Raw genomic sequence first — 22,350 nt, 5'->3', positions numbered from 1 at the left:
TCGAAGGAAAGGAAGGAGTGAGAGCAGCAGAATAAGAACAGTGGACTTCAGAAAAGAAGAGCTGGTAGGTAAGGTCCTGTGGAAAATCTAAGGAGGAATTCAGGAAAGCTGGCAGTTCCTTAAGGAGACAACATTAAAGGCGCAACTGCAAACTATTCCGATGCAGAAGAAAGATAGGAAGAATAGTAAGGGGTCAATATGGCTCCCTCAGGAGCTCTTTAATGACCTGAAAATCAAAAAGGAATCCTACAAAACATGGATACGTGGTCAAATTGATAAGGAAGAGCACAAAAGAACAGCCCAAGAAGTTGGGACAAAATCAGACAGTCTAAGGCACAAAATGTGTAACATTGGCAAAAGTTATAAAGGGAATGAGAAAAGATTCTTTTAAATACATTAAGATCAAGAAAAAGACAAAGGAAAGTGTAGGTATTCTACTTAGCAGGGAAGGAGAGCTAATAACTGATGACATGAAGAAAGCTAAGAAGCGTCAATGACTATTTTGATTAAAAATAAAAAGGTTAATGATGACCTGAAGCAATCTCGGCACCCTTAGCTATTATCTTTGAGAACTCCAGGAGGATGGGAGCAGTCCCAAGAGATGGAGAAGGGAAAACACAGTACCTATCTTTAAAAAGGGGAACAAGGAGGACCTAGGGAATTATACATCAGTTGATCTAACTTCAATATCTGGAAAGATATGGGAGCAAATTATTAAACAATCAGTTTGTAAGCACAGCACTGAGGATAATAGGGTTATAAGGAATAGTCAGCTAATCTACATACTGGGATGGGACTTGTTCACCATTTAATTTATTGCATGATATTTATCTTCTCTATATGGAAAGCTAATGTCGTCAATCAGCTATATTTCTAGGACTGATCCAATTCTGCTGAAGTCCCTGAGTGTTGGATTGGGCTCCCTAGATTGTAAGTGGAGATTGTGATTTAATACTAGAGCTGAACAAATAATTCACAAATAATTATCTGATGACTTTAGCCTTTTTCTGCTCATGCAATATGGGCAAGCAGTCATTTTTTTTTAAATGTATTCTTTATCTAAAATTACCTGCCAGTTTTTTTTGGATGACTTTTTTAACCCTATAAAGTGATTCGTTGTGAACAATTCTCTGAAAATATTCAATATTTGACGTTCTTATTTGGGCTGGACTGATCTGTGTTTGTTCAACTAATTCAGATGGTAAAGTTTCTGGTTCCTAACTGGATGCGCACCCAAGCACTTGTACCACAACTGCTCATCTATTTACATCACCTAGGAATTTGAAATTCTATTTTCATGAACATTCCTGTTTATAAAACCTTATTGCTGGTGTGATTACTGAAGGCCAGAACAGAAGGGGCACAAACATTAAAACAAATTAATTTAAAAATCTGAGTGAATGTTCATGGAAAACATGTGCACTGAGATCTAGTTACAACACTTTGTTTTAAAGACCGTTTAAAGCTATTTCAATGAAAACTATTAACAGCAAAACCTAGTAAGAGCATTGGAATTTGATGTAAGTGGAAGTCAGAAGAGTTGCTTCAGAAGGGTTGACAATTGTACAATGATAATGTGCTAATAACAGAAGATTTATAGAGTGAAGTGGGGAAAAGAAAAGAAAAAATAACATCACTTACCCTCCAAGCCTGCAAGACCTGGAAAACCTGATGGTCCTTGATCTCCTCTAAAACCTGGAAGAGCTGACATGCCACCTCTTCCTTGGAACCCTGGTTTACCTGGTGGGCCTCTAAAACCTTAAAACCATCAAGTTCAACATGATCAGACAGATCTGATTTTTTTTTTAAGTACAGAAAATAAGATACTCGAAGTTCCATTCTGAAAAGTTACCATGTAAACCTAGTACCTACATACTCAACAGATCTGGTTATTATGAGTATGTGTGTTCAGTCAGACTTGCAAAGTTTGTCACCTAAACTAAAAGCAAGATCTTATGATGCTTGCCCAGATGAAGTTCCTCACTGACTTTTTAATGGAGAATTGTGCCTGAGAAAGGACTGCAAAATTGGGCCCCATAATTCTATTATTTTTCATGCCTGTTACCACTGAAGATCCCATATAAATTATAGGAGAAGAATGGAATTCAGCTCAACGTATCTCACCAACAGAACTGTTATCTGAAGTTCAACTGCAAGGTCAGATTTTGCCCTCAATGACATTTGTATATCTCAGCTAATGGAGTCAGTTTGGATTGAGCTAAAATGACAATCAGGACCAGTGTGGGGTTCACGGGTGTCATAGAGGCCTGCAGTTAAGTTGCAGTTGGTTAAGATGTACATGCTGCACAGCTTCATTTTGATTGCTCAGGATTGATTTTTGCAGGGGTGGCAGTGAGAAAATCCATTCTTTCCCTTGTGACTTCAATTACATTTAGAATTAGTGAGAAATAATAGGTAGGGAACCCCTCAGCACTACTTTTACAGAACCCCTATTCTGAACAGCACTGCACTTCAAGTGTGAATGCACAATTCCTACCTGGATCACCTGGTGGACCGTGGGGCCCCATCTCACCAGGTATTCCTTGCGTACCCATATTTCCACGAGGGCCTGCTGTACCCTGGTGAGTGACCAGCTTAGGGGGGACTGCAGGCAGCCCAGGAGAACCTGGAGGTCCTTGGAAACCTGCATTATAAAAAGAAAAAATGAACTCATTTATAGACAAAACAACTCCCATCCCTTGGTGTGCTCTATGTCTGTCACTCAATGAGGTACTAAGGTCAGACATTTTAGTTGACTATTAATATTAGAGATGTACCCTGAGCCATAAAATTCAGCTGCAGATCTGGGTCTGCAATTTCCAAAGTTTGAGGAGTAGGAAGTCACTTGGCATCCTGGAAGGCGGGGAGATCATTCCAGGCCTCAGGGGTTGTGTAAAAACAGGCAAAAATACATGAGTGGAAGGAGACAAAGGGAGCAAGAAGGGAGAAGAGTGGGCAGAGCGTAGCTTGTGATATGCAAAGTTGTGCAGTGCCCTAAAAAACTAGAACGAGCTATAGCACTGACTATAGTGGGCTATTCGTAGGCTTTTAGAAAAGGGGAAGGGTTGGTATTAGTGAGGCATAGGCTTTTTTACATTTCCAAATACCTTTTCTGTTGGTCTGCTCTGGTGGGCTGGGTGAGGGTTAGTGCTGGAGTTGTTATAGTTTGAGTGGTTGGCACTGAGAGGTTTTGAAAAGCCCCTAGAGTTTGGAGTTGGCCCTTTTCATTTATATACACGTTAAAATCAATTTTAGATGGGAGCCAAACTTCATGACTGGCCCGAAGTTCATTCAGGAATGCAGACATAGGGTCAGTTTGAAGGCAGGTGTGGTAGCTGCTGAGCAGGTAAGTTTATTTGTTGAATGATGGAAACTATAGCACCAGAAGGCTCTTACTCACCAGTAGGTCCTCTGTCCCCCTTGGGTCCAATGGGCCCTGTGTCACCAAAAGCTCCCACTAAGCCAAGAGTACCCATGAGACCTTGCGCACCTTTATGCCCTTTAATGCAAAATGATACATTTGAATTATTGCATCTCTGCACAGATAATATAAATGGTCACTTCTAACATCTACTGTAGCAACAAATAACCATTTCTTTTAAAAAAGGGTTCATTTTTTGCCAGCTGTACCTTTTGGTCCAGGGTACCCTGAAATTCCAGGTCTCCCTTGTGGTCCAGGGTCACCTCTAGTTCCTTTTTGACCATCTTCTCCAAGCACACCTATTTGACCATCTTCTCCTTTGCTTCCCACTGGAGCTGGAATTCCAGGTCTGCCCCGGGGTCCTGGATAGCCTGTGAGAGCACATTTTAAATTGGAATCTATGTTGAAAAGCAGGACCGACAGCATGGACGTGGGGGGAAATTAACAGTGTCACCTCATTGTGGAGCATGGGTCCCTTGCCAGGTTTCAATCACTGAGCCTGGGGTGGGAAGAGGGGTAATGCCTATGGGACCCAAGAGACATAAGAACGGCCATACTGGGTCAGACCAAAGGTGGTCCTAGCCCAGTATCCCGTCTTCTGACAGTGGCCAATGCCAGGTGCCCCAGAGGGAATGAACAGAACAAGTAATCATCAAGTGATCCATCCCCTGTCACCCATTCCCAGCTTCTGGCAAACAGAGGCTAGGGATACCATCCCTGCTTATTCCACAATCCTGTTAGTGTGAGACATCCTACAGTATGGAAGGAATTAGTTACCTTAGGCCTTCAAGTCAAAGTTTCTTAAGTAGGGTTCATGGGAAGGGAAGAAATAAGGCCCCCTTCATAGTATTTGTTTTTCCTGGCTTTTACTACTTAACAGCCCAGGTGAACAGGTCTAGAAAAGCCCTAAAACTTGCATTCGGGAAAAGTATTAATGGAGGATGAAATGCTGATGCAGAACTTGACAAAGACAGTTTGTAATGAGTCTTCACTATGTGACAAGGAGTCTGTGGAGGGTTTGCTATAGCTGTCATCGATAGAGTACCACCATAGTTCTTCCTATGAAACTACTACTTGTCTAGTGGAGTATGACTTTTGCAGAAGAGAGCTTTTTGCTTTGAAAGAAGTAGGCTTCTCAGATGCAACTGACTATGCAAGGGGGTGAGATGGAAAGAATTAATTTAGCCTGACAGGATGGTAGCTACTGAATTTTCCTTTTTGTTGAATTCTTTTAAAGTAATGCTTTGGGATTCTTCTAACATGTTTCCAGCAGCTGGTGAAGCCCATCAATGTTTAAGAGCTTTAAAAGAAAGGACCACTAGGCTTGATTTCAAAATTATAACAGAACTCTGAGAACAGTTCAGATTCAAAATCAAATCAATCTGAATACAGACTGCTTCTTTTACAGCATGATTTTTATTTATTTTTTAATAAGTGTCTTTTATAAGAGCTTGCAACTTCCCATCCTGGAAGGAGGAAGGGAAAAAATATCCCCATGTTCAAACAGTGGAGAGAAAAAAGAGAACTAGATAAATTCATGGAGTTTAAGTCCATTAATGACTATTATCCAGGATAGGTAAGGAATGGTGTCCCTAGCCTCTGTTTGTCAGAGGGTGGAGATGGATGGCAGGAGAGAGATCACTTGATCATTGCCTGTTAGGTTCACTCCCTCTGCGGCACCTGGCATTGGCCAATGTTGCTAGATAGGATACTGGACTGGATGGACCTTTGGTCTGACCCAGTATGGCCATTCTTATGTTCTTATGAAAATGATAATTACTTTTAAAGCTTAAGGACAGGATTTTCAAAAGCACCGAGCAGTGATAAAACTCCCCTGGATTTCAGTGGAAGAAGGGCTAGGCCAGTGGCAAGAGAATTTGAAAATCCCACCCTAAAGCTTTGTCTTGAGTAGACTGTAGACAAATCAGCTGAAATTTTCAAGCCTGTGGGCCTAACGTTAACCTGATTTTCAGAGGTGCAGAGCTTCTGCTGAAGTCAGAATGGAAATAGGGTCCAGATTTTTAAAAGGTATTTGGTGTTGTGCTCAGCACTACAATGCCTAGGAGACTTAGGAGCCTAAATCTGATTTTGGAAAAGTGACTTAAGCACTTGGGAGCCAAAATCCCATTGAGTAATCAGGAGGCAGTTAAACCAATATCACAGGGAGAAGGTAAAAAGAAGGAAGATCTGAGCACTTAGTTGGGAATTGGTCCTGCTTTGAGCAGGAGGTTGGACTAGATGACCTCCTGAGGTCCCTTCCAACCCTGATATTCTATGATTCACTCAGCACAAAATTGAGATGTTGAGAACAAAATTAATGAAGTTAAGTATCAGAGGGGTAGCCGTGTTAGTCTGAATCTGTGAAAAGCAACAGAGAGTCCTGTGGCATCTTTAAGACTAACAGATGTGTTGGAGCATAAGCTTTCGTGGGTGAATACCCACTTCGTCAGACGCATGTAATGGAAATTTCCAGAGGCAGGTATAAATATGCAGGCAAGAATCAGTCTGGAGATAACGAGGTTAGTTCAATCAGGGAGGGTGAGGTCCTCTGCTAGCAGTTGAGGTGTGAACACCAAGGGAGGAGAAACTGCTTTTGTAGTTGGCGAGCCATTCACAGTCTTTGTTTAATCCTGAGCTGATGGTGTCAAATTTGCAAATGAACTGAAGCTCAGCAGTTTCTCTTTGGAGTCTGGCCCTGAAGTTCTTTTGCTGTAAGATGGCTACCTTTACATCTGCTATTGTGTGGCCAGGGAGATTGAAGTGTTCTCCTACAGGTTTTTGTATATTGCCATTCCTGATATTTGACTTGTGTTCATTTATCCTTTTATGTAGTGACTGTCCAGTTTGGCCGATGTACATAGCAGAGGGGCATTGCTGGCACATGATGGCATATATAACATTGGTGGACGTGCAGGTGAATGAACCGGTGATGTTGTAGCTGATCTGGTTAGGTCCTGTGATGGTGTTGCTGGTGTAGATATGTGGGTAGAGTTGGCATAGAGGTTTGTTGCATGGATTGGTTCCTGAGTTAGAGTTGTTATGGTGCGATGTGTGGTTGCTGTGGTCCATCAGCTCAGGATTAAACAGACTGTGAATGGCTAGCCAACTACAAAAGCAGTTTCTCCTTCCTTGGTGTTCACACCTCAGCTGCTAGCAGAGGACCTCACCCTCCCTGATTGAACTAACCTCGTTATCTCCAGACTGATTCTTGCTTGCATATTTATACCTGCCTCTGGAAATTTCCACTATATGCGTCTGACGAAGTGGGTATTCACCCACGAAAGTTTATGCTCCAATACATCTGTTAGTCTTAAAGGTGCCACAGGACTCTCTGTTGCAAAATTAATGAAGGAATCAAAGAATATGAAGAGAAGAAATTCTTTAATTGCCTATAATCTAATGCTAGGAGTCTGGGTAACAACCAAGAGAAATTGAAATTGCTCATTTAGGAGAGTATTTCAATCTAGTTGGTATTACTGACATCTGGTGAGATGATTGGCACAACTGGAATGTTAAAAATCAATGGTTATAACCTAGGCAGGAAGAAACAAGTGGGCAAAAGGGGAGGGGGAGTGCCATTCTATATAAAAATGGCATTATCTGTTTCCAATTGACTGATAACTCAGAAGAAAATGATCTTGAATGCTTATGGAGCAATGTACTAACAGATAAAGCATAAGATGGTGTATTAGATGGTGCCTGTTACAGCCAAATCACACTAGGTAACAGGATGACTGCCTCCTTACACATCTATCTCTAATGTGTCGGGGGAAAGAACCCTATGTGATCATGGGGGATTTCAATCTGAATGACATAAGCCAGACGTCTCAAGCTGACAGTACTAAAACACCCTTAGAATATCAAAACATTTTAGACGACAATTTCATAACTTAATAAGTGTGGCAGGGGGGAATTCTTTATCAGATTTTCTTCTAAAGAGGAACTGATCACAGAACTAAAAAATTAATGGTAAGTTTGGGTACAAGTGATCATGACTTGATTATACTGGTTATGCGCAAGCAGAATAAAGTCCAGAACACTTTTGTATATACTTGTCACTTTAAGAGGGCCAGTTTCACAAACTGGAAAACAATTATGAGTGAAAACAGCTGGGAGGAAGAATTTAATCAGAAAAACACGAATTATAATTGGGAATCATTTAATATCTTACTAGATGCCAAAAAAGTCACAATCCCGTGATGGTGGAAGAAGGCAGTGCTGGTTTAAAAAATGGACATGGTGTAGAGGAGAAGTGAATGCAGCTATAAAAAGTAATATAAGTGTGTGTGTGTGTGTGTGTATAAACATATGTAAGAAAGGAGAAGCTGATAGTAATGAATATAAATAAAAAATTACAAATAATAGAAAATTGATAAGGAAAGCAAAGGGATACAAGAAGAGATCTATGGACAGCAGAGTTAATGACAGGAAGGAGTTTTTGAAAAATATATTAACAGCAAAAAGAATCCTGACAATGATATTGGTCAGTTACTAGATGGAAATGGCAGAATATCAATAGTGATGCCAAAAAAGCAGAAGTGTTCAATAAATATTTCTGTTCTGTATTTGGGGAAAAGATACACGATATAATCTTATCATATGGTGATAACTCCCCATTTCACTAGAATCTCTGAAGGATGCTAAACAGAAGCTACTAAAGTTAGACCTTTTAAAATAAGCAAGTGCAGATAACTTGCAGCAAAGAGTATTAAAAGAGCTGGCACTGTAGTTTGCTGGATTGGTAATGTTGCTTTTCAATAAGTCTTGGAGTACTAGGGAAGTTCCTGAAGATTTGGAGAAAGCTAATGGTGTGGCAATTTTTAAAAAGGATAAACAGGATGACCTGGGTAATTATGGGCTGTCAGCCTGACATCAATCCCAAGCAAGATAATGGAGTGGCTGATATAGACTCAGTTAATAAAGAATTAAAGAAGGGTAATATACTTAATGCAAATCAGCATGGGTTTATGGAAAATAGATCCTGTCAAACTGATTTGATATCTCCTTTTGATGAGATTACAAGACCGGTTGATAAAGGTAACAATATTGACTTAATATACTTAGACTTCTGTAAGGTGTTTGACTTGGTACTGCATTACATTTTGATTAAAAAACTAGAATGATATAAAATTAACATGGCACACATTAAATGGATTAAAACATGGCTAACTGATAGGTCTCAAAATGTAACTGTAAATGGGGAATCGTCATTGAGCGGGTCTCTTTCCAGTGGGGTCTTGCAGTTTTCTCATGACCTCGAAGAAAACATAAAATCATCACTAATGAAGTTTTCAAATGACACAAAAAATGAGGGAGAGTAAATAATGAAGAAAACAGGTAACTGATTGAGAACATTCTCAACTGCTTGGTAAACTGGGTGCAAACAAACAATGTAGCTCTATTAAAATGCATATATAAATATTTACATCTAAGAACAAAGAATGTATGGGACTCTATCTTGGGAAGCAGTGACTCTGAAAAAGATTGGGGGGGTCATGGTGGATAGTCAGCTGAATATGAGCTCCCAATGTGATGCCATGACCAAAAGAGAGAGTGATCTTGGGATGCATAAACAGGGGAAACTCAAGTAGGACTAGGTTATTTTACCTATGTACTTGGCACTGATGAGAGTGCTGCAGGAATACTGTGTCCAGTGTTTGTGCCCACAATTCAAGAAGGTTGTTTATAAACTGGAGAGGGTTCAAAGAAGACCCACAAGAATGATTAAAGCACACTTTACAGTGATAGACTGAAGGAGCTAAGTCTACTTAGCTTATCGGAGAGAAGGTTAAGGGGTGATTTGATTACAGTCTATAAGAATCTACATGGGGAACACATATTTAATAATGAGTTCTTAAATCTGGCAGAGAAAGGTATAACAAGATCCAATGGCTGGAATTTGAAGCTAGACAAATTCAGACCAGAAATAAGGCATACATTTTTGACAGTGAGGATAATTAACCACTGGAACAATTTACTAAGGGTCATGGTAGGTTCTCCATCACTGACAATTTTTAAATTAAGATTGGATGTTTTCCTACAAGATATGCTCTAGAAATTATTTTGGGGAAGTTTTATGGCCTGCATTGTACAGGAGGTCAGACTAGATGGTTCCTTTTGGCCTTGGAATCTATGATGCTGGATAGGATTTTAGCTCCTAAGTGCTGAAATCCCTTTAGAAAATGAGATTTAGGCTCCTTATCCATTAGGTGTTGCATCACTGAGTGCACCAATGCCTAAATACTTTCAAAAATGTGGGCTTATGTGCCTAACTCAGGCACCCAAGTTTGAATTGTTGGAGTACTCTAAGGGCTGGTCTTAACTGCTGCAGTAATTCAATGTAAGTTATGCTACTTCAGTTACGTGAATAATGTACCTGAAGTTGACATAGCTAGATTCACTTACCTTGGCGTCTTCAATGTGTTGACGGGAGACACTCTCCCGCCGATTTCCCTTACACTTCTCGGGAAAATAGAGTACACAAATTGATGGGAGAGCATTCTCCCATCGATCTAGCATGCCTTCACCAGACCTGCTAAATCAACACCGCTGCATTGATCACAGCAGTGCTGATTTAGCCAGAAGTGTAGATGTGGTCTAAATAACAAAGTAGAAGCCTGGCAGTCACTGGAGGCACTGCTAAATATCCCAGTAGAGTCATTGCACCATGGTTTTATTCTGGTCCTTCTTTTGTGTGGGCGAAAGGTGGGCTCATGGACCACCAGCTGCAATTTTTGTAGAGCAGAAAAGTGAATGTGTTTTCACAATACAAACTTGACAGGCCAAATAACTTAGTAGTTCAATTCAATACACTCACTTAAGTTTTGTGAGCAATTTTAAGTGATTATTTTTTCACTGGTTTAAGTTAAGCTTGGAAGCCTCGGTGATATTAAATTTAAATGAATTAGTGCTTCTGAAACTTGCTACTCAGCCCTGGAGCACTGAATCTATTTATCTGCAAAGCAAGCCCACCACTGTAATTCAACAATAACCTGGACAGACCGCCTCTGCAGGTGTGTGTGGAAGGATCGTTTTATCTCAATTTTATATCTCACTAGTTTTCTTCAAAATTAGGGTCCTGATTTGGAAAGAACTTGGGATGCCTTACTTAATTAGAGCTAATATAAATAACAGTGACAAACATTGCTAAACATCTGTGTTTAAATATTCGCTCTTCATCTGCTAATGCACATATGGCATATATTACCTGGCACTCCATCTAGACCTGCAGAACCCACATCACCAGGTATTCCTGATATGTTTGAAACTCCAGGAAAGCCTGGAATTCCATCAGCCCCTGGGTCACCAATTGGGCCTCGTTCCCCTGCAAGGAAAATAAAGACATAATTAATACCGCAGGAAAAAAAAGCACAAAAATTACAAGATGAACCAGACTTGGTACTCTGTGATTTTCAGAGGTGTGGAGTAGTCCCATTAACTTCAGATGAAAGTATGGGTGCTCAATGTGACACTGGATAAAAAAGGAGAGTGGTGACAACAATAGTACAGACTACGTTACACACCTGTGATAAATCTTGTACAAAGCATGCCTTGTAAGATATCACTGGAAAAGTTATAATCTGCTAAGTATTATTATCCTGTTGAAATGTGTGTATCACCACTGCATGTGAAGTTATGACATTTTACTGTATGCTTATTACTAAACGTGTTCTGGGGTAACACCAGTAAGACAGATTTACATCAAGACTAGCCAGCTCTTCCAATGGGATCCTCCTGAGGACAATAGAGGCCCAGTGATTCAGCAGAGCATGTAGAACATGTGACACATAGCTCGATGTTTGCGCCAGTATTTTTCCATGCCCATGGACTGGAGTATAAATTGGAGATGGTGACATTACCTCCTTGCCTCATTCCTGCTCCACATCTCTGGGCTGTGATTTCTAACAAAGGGAGCTTTGACCAATGGAGTGGGGGCCCCAATATTTGGGATGGACCAGAGAGACTTATTGCAAGCTAGCAGATTTAACATCACTGCTGTTATCCTGATCTACAGACTCTGAAATCAACTGTAATGTATAAGATTCACTTTAATCTTTTAATAACTCTCTTCTCTTTTTTATATTAATAAACCGTTAGTTTTTAGTTTACTAAAGAATTGACTACCAGCATGGTTTTGGGGTAAGATCTGAAGTATACTCTGACCTGGGGTGAGTAGCTGGCTCTCTGGAGCTGGAAGAACCTAATGATGTGATTTCTGGTTTTAATCATCATTGATCACAGAAGTCTCTTTTTTCTGGGTGTTGCATGAGGGGCTAGTGGGCCTGATGGGCGTTTTGCCGCTCCAAGCATGGCAGGCAGGCTGCCTTTGGTGGCTTGCCTGCAAGGAAGTCCCTGGTCCCGCGAATTCGGCGGCAGCCTGCAGGAGGTCCGCGGAAGCAGCGGACCCTCCGCAGACATGCCGTCGAAGGCAGCCTGCCTGCCGCCCTCGTAGCGACCAGCAGAGTGCTCCCCCACGGCTTGCCGCCCCAACCACTTGGTGTGCTGGTGCCTGGAGCCACCCCTGCTGATGGGAACTGTCTGTGGCTTCATAATAAGTAGTATCGTATTTTGGAAGTACACATCTATTCCTGGCTTGGTGAAGTCTTATGATAGAGTACATCACCAGTCTGGGGCATAAGCCCTGTATTCTGGCAGTCTGACCTGATATTGGCATTCTTAGCTGTGTCCCGTACCAGGCAGTGTGACACTCAGCACCCTGAAAATGAGGCTCTAAGATAGATATAACATTTGTTTTTACCAGTTCCAAAGCAGGTTTGGATAGTTAGTTATTTCTTACCATATTGGATGCTAATATTCTTGTATGTGTCAGGTGCTCTATTGTATAAATATTGTTCTAAGCTAGCAAGTACTTGAAACACACTGGCTCTGCAGCAGAAGAGCAAACACCACTGTACCAAATGTTCTACAAAATCAGTGGCTATTGATTCTTTTAATTTTTCAGGGTCAATTAAAAATAGAGAGATGTAGAATCCAGAGGACATTCTCCACAGATCCTAAGTTTTTAAACGGTGGTAGTGTGGGCCATAACGCCTTGAAACTATCCATTTAAGTGGGATAAAATAATACTATTGCAAATAGTCTCAGAAAGCCATGAAAATATTTTAAATCTATTTTTTCTTTAGTAAACAACTGACACTAGCAAACATGAACGAAATTAGCAAAATAACACCATTTCTAGTAGGAAAGGTGAGAAGGCACAATGTATCTTAGTGATTACAAGAATGCAGAGTATAACTGAGGGTTTCCCCAAGGAAGCAGAGCTAGAGCCATCAAAGGGTGTAGGGAAAAGAACTAAGGGCCTGATTAATTCAGTGGGAATTTCAGGCCCTAAACTTTGGAAAGTCTTCAAACCATACAACTAACTAGTTTATACGGCTATTGTCATAGATGAATTTATGGACAGAGTGGGCTTTCATGGAAGGGCAGTTATAAAAGTGGAAGTTAAAATGGGGTGGGGCTTCTACCCTTAAGGGGGCTTGGCAGGGGGCCACTTTGATGTCAGAGAAGTGGGAAAAAAAAAAAAAAAAAAAGGCAACTCATCTGCTGAGCTACTAGATGTACCAGCTGTTTTTCTCTCCTTTTAATAAAATAGTTCCATATGATACTGATTTCATTAACAACTTCAGAACACTACATAATACTTACCTTTAAAGAGAATAATCAATGTTTACAAATATTAAAGTGTTTATTCCTTTGGTGTAAATGCTACTAATGGGAAAATCAGTATTTTATACGCCTTCTAGCTTCTGAGTGTTTAAGGGGCACTCAGGTCACATTTTCAAGCTTTTCTCTTCAACCAGGAAAGCTAGAAACATTTTATGTGCCTATATTGCTTTAATTCAACAGGGTTGTGATAAGAACAAACAGGAAGGCAATACTATGGCTCTCCAGATAAGAACATCCTGCCATACACTTGAAAAGTCAACGGGAAAAGCTATTAGCTTTAAGGATCCTACAGCCTGACTCCGATGATGCAATCCTTGTTTTGCCAGAGTGGGAGCTTAGAAATCAAATGGACACCCTAATGAGGAGGGGTCAATTGTGAAGAGTTGTCCAGAGTGGGTGTCAGAAAAGGAGACGGGGCCTGCCACTGATCCAGGGAATGCTAAGCTTTAGGGCAGCAGTTCTCAACCTGTAGCCCAATTAGCAAAAAGCTGCAGCCCAGCTGTGTGCTAAAGGCCCCCAGGGACCATGGGGTCCAGGTTCCAGGCTTCCCAGCATGGCAAGGCTGCCGGCCGGCTCCAGAGAGGATCTGGGGTCCAAGGGCTGCCCCACAGGGTCAGGGTCTGGGCTGCCACGTGGCTGCCCTACCACACAGCCAGGTCCAGGGTCGGGGCTGCTGCCTGGCCCCACACAGCAGAGTCTGTGGTCCCTGCTGCCTGCCCTCTGCTCAGGGCTCCACTCTGTGGAGGGGTCTCTGGGCAGGAGGCCTGGGCTTAGGAGTCTGTGGGGAAGGTTCAGGGGGAGGGGGCACTGTGGTTCTCAACCTGCGGCCATGCGTCCCACAATGACAAATAGGTTGAGAACCACTGCTTTAGGGAAAGGCAAGCATGCATGTAGAGAGGTCTTAAAACAATAAACCAGTTTTCTCTGAAATGCTGCTGTTTTAAATGAATACTACTCTGCTTTCAGCAGGCTCTCAGGTTACTGGATACCTCTCTCATAGCTCCTGGAGGGAAACAAACTGCAGGTACTGAACCCAAGTCAGGCTTGTGGAAGCAATCATGGTTAGCAACTGGGCTCGTAGCACAGGGCCCAGTCTGAGAGTGGAGAATTGCATGATTCCACCACAGAAGAGAGGAGCAGTTTGAGGCTCAAGACCTGAGGGGTGCACTCAAAGAGACCAAGAGTGGTCAGAGGTGCAGGTAGCCCAGTAACTGTGACACTGAGGCTTTAAGAAAAACATCAAATATCACAAGACTCGCAGTAAAATCACAAGAGTTGGCAATACTGGAACCTTCTAGATCAGGGATCTCAAACTCAAATCACCGCAAGGGCCAAATAAGGACAAGTAGATTGGCCTGAGGGCCGCATCACTGATACCTTTTCATACAACGATACAAAAGTATAGTCAAAAATGAAAAAAATGAAGAGTAATGCAGTATGCTATTGAAAGTCAGTGTTTTAACTTTTTAAAAACTGTAATGCGAAGGGGGGGGTGTTAATAAAATATAAACACCTGTAACTATTCCTTATGTGGTCAGTAACACTGATGATGATCTACACTAAGTCTATCAACATAGTTGTAATGGCAGGAACTTTTTAAAGTAACTATTCATACAAAATACATTGCCACTTTTAACAAAAATTCTTCCCAACTACTCTCAGCAAAGAATCATATATGCTGAACTTCATACATCAGATTGCTCATCTAGTCCATGAGGCCCCACCCCTTCCTTGCCCCCATTCCAACCCCTTCCCCAAATCCCCACCCTGGTCCTGCCCCTTCTCCACCTCCTCCCCGCTTCTCCCCTCTCCCTCCTGGAAAGTCCTAAGCGCCACCAAACAGCTGTTTGGTGGCAAGAAGTGCTGGGAAGTAGGTGGAGGAGCAGGGACACAGTGTGCAGGGAGGGGAGCTTGACTGCTGGCAATGTCGGCTTCTATGGTGGGCCGTGTGTTTGAGTCCCCTGCACTAGATAGTGTAGCAATAGCCCTATAAACATCATACTTCTGTATAATCTTGAAGCACCTGTGGGAGGCTTGGAAATGACAAATAATGAAAAACTCTAATTTTCAATACAGTTAATTCTTGGCATAGATTGACAACTGCTACCCGCACTAGCTGCTACAGCAGCAGGGCCATAGCTGAGTGAACTGGCTGTAGATTTCTTATAAACAGCTGTAACTTAAATTGCATTGTGTGAGAATGTATGCTAGCACACTTGCCATGCTCCAGTATATAATAATAAAAAATACAACACCCTAAACACTGACCTGGATTGCCTCTCTCTCCTTTCTGACCTGGCGCTCCTCTGGGGCCTTCAATAGTGTTTGGTTCGCCTGCTTCCCCTTTGTCACCATAAATACCTGGCAAACCTTCAGTCCCATATGCATCTGGACCTGTTTTGGAGTTAATAAAAGTAAACTGCCAAATAGCTCAGGATTTCATATTGCTGCTATATTACATACTGAAAACTGTATTAAAATAATGTTAAGGCTCTTAATACTGGCTTAAAGCTGCCAGAAGGAAAGGGATTATGATTTCAAGATTTGTCCCTAATCACCGAATTTTGATTAGGTTGCACCGTTTAAGATATATTACGTTTGGCCAAATCCTTGAATATCCACAAAAAGTCCATCAGAGCCTACTGTTCACATGCTAAATTTCAGATGACTATATTAAGAAATTGTCTTACAAACTCATCCTAAATGGAATTTATAACAGAATAGCCAACATAACCTGGTGCCTTAATAAAAGGACAGAATAAGATTGTCACACATACCTGGGGAGCCTGGCAAGCCCTTAGTTCCTAGCAAACCATCCAATCCACTGATTCCTCGGAAGCCAGGTAAACCTGTTAAACATTTTACTCATGATTATCTTATTCATAGGTTCAATGAGTTGGTAAGATTCTTTGGTTGGTAGAAAACATGCTTTTTGCTGAAAATGTAGCTTCCTGTTCCTAAGGTAGCCACAAAATAATTGTATTATGATTTGAATTTACACACAAGTGTATATGCTTATTACAAATCTAATTGTATATTTTCCTTGGTTGGCAAATGTATCTATTTTTCTATTATCCAGTAAAACCATAGAAGAAGCTCCAATCTAACTGGTAAAAGTTACACCAAGAACCAACACAAACAAAAGAAAACAAACCTGCCATTAATTATCTTCTTAATATCCTAGTTTTGATAGGATTCATCTTTATACCTTTTTGTAACCCCTAAAGCAGGATAACAGGAAGGTAGCTACACATCCTTCAAGTTCTGTAATAAGGATCTCTTGAGGAAAAAAAAATCACTGTGTGGGATTTTAAAAAACAATTTGAAAAATGCCTAATGCTTGCTGCTGTTCAAAATGGGGCATTTTCTGCCCCAATGCCTGGTGATGAAAACTTACATGATTTAATTTATTAAGGGACATGGGGGAAATCCTTGATCTGGTAATTAAGAAAGTCCACTGTTTTATTTAAAAATATTATTTATATCTTGACAACAAAGCTCTCAGTGTAGCATGCCATAAGTCATTTACTTTCCAAGCCATGTATTCAGTATCAGTGAACTCTACCGCATCTGCAAAAAGAATGAGGAGTCCTTGTGGCACCTTAGAGACTAACAAATTTATTTGGGAATAAGCTTTTATGGGCTAAAACATCTACTGCATCTGATGATTATGTAAGATAAAATGCTCACTATCTAATGCACTGCGTGAAATATTATTCTCTGCTACATTGGAAAAAGAGTTGCTCACATTGTTGAAAATTAATTTGTTTTGCAACCATCATGAGAAATTAAAACAGTTCCTGTAAATTAGGTTCTTGACATATCAAATACTCCCCCTACAGTCAACGTGAGAATGCAAGGATCCTTATAATGCAAGAAAAATAAAATCATACAAGTCTACATTTATGCATCTGAGCTTTATAGGAAACCAGCGTTTATTGGGAAGAGAGATAGAGCTCTGAAGTGCCAATGATCCTCTTTCTTCCTCGCCCCAAAATGCACAATACTGAAATACTTAGAGTAAAATGACTTAATTAAAATAGTTTTATAACCTGCTTGTCCTGCTAAACCAGGCCATCCATGACTTCCTTTTTCACCTTGAAATCCAGGAATACCTGGGTCTCCCTGTGATCCTGGTGGTCCAACCAGCCCTGGGAAGCCTATAGGAAAAACAGATAATTAATTCTGGGTGTCCATGAAATTGATCCTATTGTATACCATAAAACATTGACTATACTACCTTCAGTCTTTCTGGTAGCCAGTATGGGCAGCCTTATGGATAAATAAACAACAAAGGCCCCTACACCAAAATTATGAAATAAAGAGCTAGTTTGAAATATGCTGTGGGGGAACAAACACACACATCCCTCTCCCCACCTTCCCCCCACAAAACAGTATGAGGCAGCAAAAAAAATGCATTGTTTTACTATAATTGCAAACTTCATGCCTCCAGCTAGCTGAGAAATGCAGACATAGACTTTGGTGGGTGTTTCTATTGCTATTAGAAAAACAAATTTGAATATTTTAGCCTAATTGCTGTGCCACCTTGAGCAAGTCACTTCCCTTCTTTGTGCCTCTGTTTCCCCTTTCACTGTGTCTGCCTGGTCTGTTCAGACTGTAAGTGCTCTTTGAGCCAGGGACTGTCCCTCATTACATATTTCTAAAGTACCCAGCACAATGGGGCCCCGATCTTGGTTGGGGCTTCTAGGCAATATAATAATGATAATAAATAATAAAAAAATACATGGAGCAACATTTTTTCATGGTCACCTAATGGTAACAGATTTCTCAAGTTGCTGATTTGGATCCAGAGCAGAATCTGACCACTATTTGCCTTGTACAGTCAGCCAAAAGAACAGGTTCGAAATACCGTGGCGGAAGGTCCTTTGGGGCATTTTGCTATCTCATTTAAATTAGAGGGAAGGGCAAGTATTAGAATGCTCCCTTCCTTGGGTATCATCCAAATACTCTCATCCCTTCTTGTACCCTGAACACCATTGCACTGTGACTGTATTACTGTAAACAGGCACATCAACATCTTAATTAGATTAATTAATGAGAGATGATCTAAAAATTTTGAATATGAATTTTTGGGGATACATTTTTCTTTTGAAAATATTCACATTTTTAAAAAACAGGTTTTGACCAGCTTATTGAGTGGTCAACTTTTTTCAAAAATTTGAAATTTCAATGAAAAGCATTTGAATAAAACTTGGATTTTTTTTCTGCACTTTTCAAACCAATTCTACTCCTAATCTTAGGATTGCTGCATAGTTAAGACAGAATGTAAGAAATATTTCACCTTTTTGCCCTTTTAAACCAGGAAAACCTTGGATGCCTTTTAGGCCTTCAATGCCAATAAAACCAGGATCACCTCCTTCACCTTTATGTCCTCTGGTTCCTTTCACACCTGCAACACCAGAAATGTTAACAATAGATTCCCTAAACAATCATCATATATACGCCAGGAATATTTGAATAATTATCAGGAATAATTGAATGTGAAGTTGCCTAGTGAATGAGGCAGGATTCCTAAGAACGCCCTTGCCTCATTGCATAAAGAGCACACTCAGAGCTGGTCTACACTAGGAACTTACATTGGCATAGCTACATCTCTCAGGGGTGTGTGGCAGTCTATATCCTGTATTCACCCATTTTACAAGACTATGTTAAATTTGTACAAAGCATACTGTGTAAGGTATCCTTTGAAAACTCATGATTTGCTAATCATTGTCCTGGTAAAGTATGTGTGGCAAAACTGTATGTAAAGATATAAGATTCCACTATATAACACAGGGGTCGGCAACCTCTGGCACGCGGCTGGTGGGCCGGGCCAGCTTGTTTACCTGCCGCATTGGCAGGTTCGGCCGGCCACGGCTCCCACTGGCTGTGATTCGCCGTCCCAGGCCAATAGGGGTGGCGGGAAGCCGCGGCCAGCACATCCCTCTCCTGCACCGCTTCCCGCCGCCCCCATTGGCCTGGGACGGCGAACCGCGGCCAGTGGGAGCTGCGGTCAGCTGACCTGACGACGGGGCAGGTAAACAAACTGGCCCGGCCCACCAGGGTGCTTACCCTGGCGAGCCGCGTGCCAGAGGTTGCCGACCCCTGATATAACATTACCAAGACATGGGGGCCGAGCACAGGGCGGGGAGATCCTGGCCGAAAGAGATTCAGTCAGCTAGAATGCTGGACCATGTGGTGAGAGACCTCTTTGCTTTGTATTCATGTCGCTTGTTAAGTTAGGTGTTAGTTGCAGTCTATCTTTTATTTCCTTGTAAGCAATCTGACTTATATGCCTCATTACTAGTAGTCACTTTAAATCTATCATTCTGTAGGTAATAAATGTATTTCGTTGTTTTATCTAAACCAGTATGTTTGGATTGAAGTGTTTGAGAAACTCCTTTGAGATAACAAGATTTGTGCATATCATTTTCTAACAATGAATGACGGACTTTGTATGAGCTTGTATTGTCCAGGAGGGTGCTGGGCAGTACAAGATACACATTTCTGGAGGAAAGTCTGGAACTGGGAGTTTGCTGGTGTTGACATGCAGCGTACTTTATGGGTGGCTGGCTATCACACTCACATAGTATTGCTGGGCGCACAGGCGGCAGCTTCAATTATCTGGGGGGTGCTCAACCCCCTCTCAGCCCCAGGTCCTGCCCCCCACTTCCCTCAAGCACCTACCCCACCCGCTTCGTCCCAGCCCCGCTCCTCCCCGCCTCTTTCTGCCACCTCCAAGTGTGCCCCATCCCCTCTTCTCCACCTCCCTCCCAGCACCTCCTCCACACCTCGGAATGGCTGATGGTAGTGGGCGGGAAGCACTGGGAGGGAGGGGGAGGAGTTGATTGGCAGGGCTGCCAGTGGGCGAAAGGCACTGGGGGGGATGGGGAGAGCTTGGCTGCCGATGGGTGCTAAGCACCCACTAATTTTCCATGGGTGCTGTAGCCCTGGAGCACCCATGGAGTCTGCACCCATGGCTGGGAGTGATTTACATGCTGGATGCTGTGTGTGAGCAGACCAGGAGTGGTTGTTCTCACAGCGAAGCAGTGTAAAAGACACCCCAAGTTGGAGAATTGAGGGGACACAGCTGTTCATCAGTCCAGATTGTACCCTGGGTAATAGTGTGAAAAATCCACACCCCCTAAGAGACATAGCTATGCTGACCTAATCCCTGGTGTAGACAGCGTTAGGTCAACAGAAGAATTTTCTGTTGACTGATAAGCTACTGCCCCTCAAGGAGGTGGATTTCCGACCCCAATGACAGAAACCTGCACTGTGAAGCTGCACCGCTACACATGCTCTGCTATAGTGTTTTAAGTGTTGACAACCCCTCAGTGAGCTTGCCTAGCCTGGGAAAATAATTCATGTTGTAAAATGCGTTAGATGACCCTTGTCAATTAACATGCTTTTAAACATTGCTTAGTTTCTAGTGAAGACAATGACAGTGCTGTTTAAAAATCCTGGTCAACCCTGGTTTTAAAACACCACGATTTTTCTCAGCCTAGACTAGTCCAAAGAAGAGGTAGGCTCAGCACTCTCCACCATGCACAATTAGGGCCAAATAACGATCCTACTAATGTCAGTGGCAGAAATGCCATTACAAAGCAGAATGTAATTTTTTAATTTAGTTGTATGCTGTTTGACTATAAATATTGTCTAACACTTTAGTGCAGCATAGTCACATTCTCAGCGAAGAGGTGATGCTGCATACTTTCATCTCGATGTGGAAAATGTAACACAACTGTATATCTCCAAGCACTGTGATAAAGGGACTATGAGACAGATTCTGTAGTCACTGGAGGCACACAACACCCCTTTTCCAAGCAAAATGTCTACTGACTTTAGTGAGAGTTCTGCGTGCATTAGGACTAAAAGCCAAATCCTGACTTTCCCTTACATGGAGCTATCAGGCTGTTTAACCACTTACTCCTCACTACTCCAGTTTCACCCAGGCATTTACTGCAGTGGGACATGTTGAATAGCTCAGCGTGCTGGGGAGTTCAGACAAATGAGTTCCCCATCCCTATGAGCAACCCTCCACGGATTGTAACACGTAGACATGTGAAAACAATATATAAAGAACAATTCTGATGGTCAATGAAATGAATACCCAATGATCCAGTTTCGCCAGCTTCTCCTTTCAGACCTGTGCTTCCTGGTAAGTTTATAGTATCTCCTCGATCACCTGTTTCAAGCAGAAATAAACAAAGGATGAGACTGGACTTCAATTCTGAATACAAATTCAATTTATTAGTGTTTTGAAGAACCTGTAGCCTTCAGAGAAAAGTGCAAAACTCACTAATGTAGCTTAGCTGTGCCACAATGGAAATGATGATAAAACAAACAACAACAAAAAAGGAGAAGGAGATGTGCAAAAAAAAGTCATGGCCTCTCTGAAGGAGGAAACTAAACAAGACTATCTGGACTTGATCCAATGCACAACAGGCACTGGATCAGACCCTCTATGAAGGACTTCATACAATGTATATGAAGGCTTATATATGAGAGTAGTACAAATGGCTCAATGGATGAGATAGAAGCAGACTCACCAGTTTGTCCAGCAGGGCCAGGTCTACCATAATCACCTCTGATTCCTTCAATACCCTTTTCACCCTATCATATGGTTAAAAATGGACAGTATTTAATTAGAATGAACATTTATTCAGTCATTAAAACAGCATTGCTATTGAGACACTATAAAATGCCAAAATTCTTACATTTTTGAATTTCTTTAGCACTTTATAATTGATTCCTTTGGTTGATGGAGCCAGACTACATCAATAATAATGAAAGGCTGAATTTGCAAGCACTATTTCCTTTAAAATTGGGAACATGAATTGTGTGATATAGTTCAATTTCTTTGGGCAAAATCTTGCAGTCCTCACTCAGACAAACTCCCACTTTAGTCTAATGGAGAGTTTACTTAAGAAGGGACCATAGGATTTTGCCCTATACAACCAAGTGTAGTGGATGATTTTTCTTGTTAGGCTCTTTGTGAGTGGAGTTCTCCTGAGTTTGACTTATTTTGTTGACCAAGTATGCACAGAAATTGCTGGTAAATGAGAGTTAGGGCTAGTCTACACTTGAATCACTACAGTGGCGCAGCTGTACGGATGCAGCTGTGCCACTGTAGCGGAGCTAGTGCAGAAGCTCTATGCTGATGAGAGAGACCTCTCCCGTTGGCATAATTCTTCCACGTTCCCGAGCGGCGATAGCTGTGTCAACGGGAGAGCATCTCC

General features: G+C 41.6%; 1 protein-coding gene across 4 annotated transcripts in view; it reads right to left on the bottom strand.

The window, feature by feature from the left end:
- The window catches only part of COL4A2 (collagen type IV alpha 2 chain), a 216,200-nt gene that overhangs the window by 5,056 nt on the left and 188,794 nt on the right, over positions 1-22,350 (bottom strand). For all 4 annotated transcript variants that reach the window (XM_039517786.1, XM_039517789.1, XM_039517800.1 and 1 more), the window contains exons 35-45: positions 21,661-21,724; positions 21,222-21,296; positions 18,411-18,518; positions 17,161-17,268; positions 15,886-15,957; positions 15,377-15,502; positions 10,629-10,745; positions 3,631-3,792; positions 3,401-3,499; positions 2,498-2,644; positions 1,642-1,758 (exon numbers count right to left, since the gene is read on the bottom strand). In XM_039517786.1, the coding sequence (XP_039373720.1) occupies positions 1,642-1,758; positions 2,498-2,644; positions 3,401-3,499; positions 3,631-3,792; positions 10,629-10,745; positions 15,377-15,502; positions 15,886-15,957; positions 17,161-17,268; positions 18,411-18,518; positions 21,222-21,296; positions 21,661-21,724 (1,195 nt within the window). The remainder of the gene's footprint in view (positions 1-1,641; positions 1,759-2,497; positions 2,645-3,400; positions 3,500-3,630; positions 3,793-10,628; positions 10,746-15,376; positions 15,503-15,885; positions 15,958-17,160; positions 17,269-18,410; positions 18,519-21,221; positions 21,297-21,660; positions 21,725-22,350) is intronic.

The sequence above is a fragment of the Mauremys reevesii genome, linkage group 1, assembly GCF_016161935.1.
Source record: "Mauremys reevesii isolate NIE-2019 linkage group 1, ASM1616193v1, whole genome shotgun sequence".
Classification (NCBI taxonomy): domain Eukaryota; kingdom Metazoa; phylum Chordata; order Testudines; family Geoemydidae; genus Mauremys; species Mauremys reevesii.
Note: the sequence above shows the minus strand (reverse complement) of the source record. Positions and strands in the feature narration are given on the sequence as shown.